The following is a 3,475-nucleotide window of genomic DNA, read 5'->3' as shown; positions in this document are numbered from 1 at the left end:
ATCAAAATCTACGTGCTGCGTTATCAGTTTACCTTGGCGTTAGTTTTAACAGCTGATAGTAAAACACAGAGGTGTAGAAGCATTCACACGTTATATAAGTCAGATAAGTTCTGGTTCGAATTAAAAGTATTTTTCTTTCCAAACCAGAAGAGTGCTGCTAAACTGTTTTAAAAGAATTCAGTAATATAGGAATAAAGGAAAAGTTATAGTTTAAGAAGAATAATCCTGAAAACTTTTGGAATATATCGCAAGTTTAGCACACGTGCTTAGAAATACTGCAAGATTGAAAGTTCATACCGCGCAAAACGTTTATGACATTTCTATTAATGACGTATAATTTGTACGATTTCTATAAGTATTATGAAATTTTACAACTTTACACGTAACCATATAACGGAACGTGTAAGTATTATAACGTTATAAATAATAACCGAAACCATACTCGAAAAGATTTATATTTAAAAGTTTAATTAATGCGCTGTATCACTGGAAAGTTTAAAACTGTAAGCGGATAAGCCTATAAAACTGTCAATCCTGATCCGGTATCCGGATACAGTTTTAACACATGACAGCGTTCGCCTATCTTTATATACGATACTCGAACGTTGCCTGCTGTTTATAAGCGTATATTTCTTTTTTCCAGTGAGTTAGTATGACTTGACTGTTGGTAGAATTTCTAATTGCAAACCTTTGAAAGTTCAAAATGAGTCGTCGAAGACGCGAAAAGTTTCGTCCAATTTTACCACGTCCTGGTGGAGGAGCTGCTAATACTCCTATCGCAAGCTCGAAAAAGGATGCAGAGCAAAAAATTGATTCTCCAAAGGAGGATGCCAAACAAATTAATGAAAATGTACCTGAAACTGGGAAGAAATCTGAGTTATTGGAAGATGTTCAAACACAATCAAAAGTTATAACAGATGAAGTTATAACAGAGCCAGAAAAGCCAAATGATGACCCACCAGCTAAAATCGATACTGTTTCTCCAAATACAGACACTACACCACAGAAAGAGGCAACTGCAGTTGACAGTACCAGTCAATTTAGTACTAATGAAAGCACCAAGGCCCAAGAGAAGCCTGCAGCCAAAGCACCACCGGCCTCAAGAAGACGGAGAATGGTTGCTAAACCTTCAACAAAGAGACCTGTAAAAGCAAACCCTAAACCTGCATCAGTAAACACGGAAAAGAAATCTGTTTCAATTCCACAGCCAATCCTAACTCTACCTATTGCTGAATCTGCTTCAGTGCCAATACCGATTATTGAAGAAGTGGTCGGACCAGAACAAATGGCTAAAAGTGTTATAGAAGAAAACGTTGGTAGTCCGCCATCATTTTGCAAGACTATGGAAACTATAACAGACTCGGAAACTGTTGAAAATGACCAAAATATAGAGGCATCGCAAAGTAATGAGCAGTCACCAAGTTATATTGTCCTTGAGCGCCCTGTTAACCAAAGCGCTCCACCTAGGTTGGCTGATATTTCACCCAAGCAAACTGGACATGGGAAACTAAAGTCACCAAACATTGGCATCAAACAGGCAAGAAAGACTAAAGAAGTTCCAGAAAAGCCAAAACGTGATGGCCAGAATCGACAAAAGGCGATGGAGAAGCTAGCAATCATGAAGCAAAATTTACCTGATGAAATAAAAGAAGACAAAACAATTTGGCCGACTCTTGACCATAATCTAGTCTCAATGTCTGACTTAATATACCTCAATCCACCAGTTGGTGCAGGGAAAGAGCTGGGAATTCGTGCAAAACACAGGAAAGTTTTAGAAGCAGCGAAGAATGCTCCGACAACCTCAACATCTTCTACTCCTCTTCCCACTCCTCCTCCACAACCTCCCTCCCCGCCTCCCGTTGATCATCAGGAGCATCAACTTGTTCCTCAAATTCGAGTTAATGAAGATGGGAGCATCGTGATCGATGAGGAGAGCTTGACGATCAAAAGTCCTCCAAGACAAGGAGGAGCGGTGACAAACGCACCAACTGTATATGAGAGTGGGCTCTATAGCACTATCAACCAGTGCAGCTTCCGAAAACGTCCATTTTCAAAATCCTCCAGATGGATTTGGTCAGCAAGACAGACTAGAAAGTTCTATGCAGCTTTGAGGGTGGTTGGAGCTGATTTTGGATTGATGAGTGCCATGTTTAGAAAGCGAACACGTGATGAACTGCGGAGAAAATTCCTCCTTGAAAGCAAAAACAACCTCGCTAAGGTGGATGAGGCTCTCAGCCAGCAACATCTAAGCAATTGGACCGATGAGATGTTCATGCCAGAATCTTCTTCAGAAGACGAGGTGGAAAAAGAAAAAGGCAAGAGAAAAAGGAAAACTAAAGTAAAACTTCCAACAGCTTCAAAAAAGCCTAAGCCTGCAGCAAATGAGGGATTAAAACAAGTCGTAATTTCTGTTCCTGTTCCCATTCCCGAAGTGGTTTTATAACATATGCTTCAGGTTACCAATGTTGCATTCATGGTTTGTTACATAAATAAAGTAATATATATAGTTTTTCTAGTTTCATCAGCAGAATTTAATCCTGTTATTTATAGTGTTCTTGGCAGTAACTGAAATTTTTGTTGCTGAAATTGTAAGTTGTTCAAAATAATAGTACTAATATAAAAGGTGGCCTTGGTTGATTGATTTTTTGTTTCTAATAATAATAACCATTGTCAACTCAAACTGTATAAAATGTTGAACACAATATGTATTGCACAAAATGGCCTTTATGTAGCAACACTGCCTTAACGAGCATAGAGGTCAAATTTCAGATTACTATCAACTAACACCATGTGTATAGGGATAATTATGTTGCATTCTCTAGCCTAGTTATTGTTGGCATTTTTCATTTAGTTTCTTCTTGTGTTATATGATACAACTTGTACCTGGTGAAAAACTCTGTATTTCTTCTTTTTTTACTAAGTTACATGCAGAAAACTGCTGCTGCATTTGCAAGTGAATATTTTCAGTGTGAAAATCAGGAGTCATTAAGGTGATGGTGAAATGCAAGTGTTCTAGATATATTCGAATATAGTAGGGTGATGGGGTATGTAGATAGTATTCGATTCACTGTCATTTCTCGGCGTAATACATCTTTGAACTTTTTTGCAATAAAACAATAATGGTCATAAATGTTGTTTATAAGTGAGAAGAGACAGAAACTATTTGTGTTTTCCCATGCAATTTGCACTTTTCCTTTGTAATCCTGATTCCTGAGTCCTGACATATAGTTTCATTTTAAATGCTCCACAAAGTGACAATACTAGGTTTTGCAAGAGATGTCTTAAACAAAGTCAATCCACTTCTAAATGTTCAAACAGTAATAGTAAGTAGCTGCATTCTAAACTGTAAAGTTATACCCAGCGCCGTGGCATATTGGTTAGCGCCCCTGCCTGTAACCCAGAGGTAATGGGTTCATGGCTCGACGCTGCTACCATTGTGGGCGTATGTGTCCTTGGGCAAGACACTTAACGGCAA

The 3,475-nt window shown here is 38.4% G+C and overlaps 1 protein-coding gene across 1 annotated transcript; it reads left to right on the top strand.

Annotated features, from left to right (window-relative positions):
- Positions 1 to 634: 634 nt before the first annotated feature.
- On the top strand, positions 635 to 3,130 carry LOC100184128 (transcription factor TFIIIB component B'' homolog). Its single transcript, XM_002131667.5, has one exon. It carries the CDS (start codon positions 704 to 706, stop codon positions 2,441 to 2,443), a length of 1,740 nt encoding a protein of 579 aa, XP_002131703.1. The 5' UTR covers positions 635 to 703; the 3' UTR covers positions 2,444 to 3,130.
- Positions 3,131 to 3,475: the final 345 nt, after the last annotated feature.

Source organism: Ciona intestinalis, chromosome 14 (assembly GCF_000224145.3).
Source record: "Ciona intestinalis chromosome 14, KH, whole genome shotgun sequence".
Classification (NCBI taxonomy): Eukaryota; Metazoa; Chordata; class Ascidiacea; order Phlebobranchia; family Cionidae; genus Ciona; species Ciona intestinalis.
This window is presented reverse-complemented; position numbering and strand designations above follow the sequence as displayed.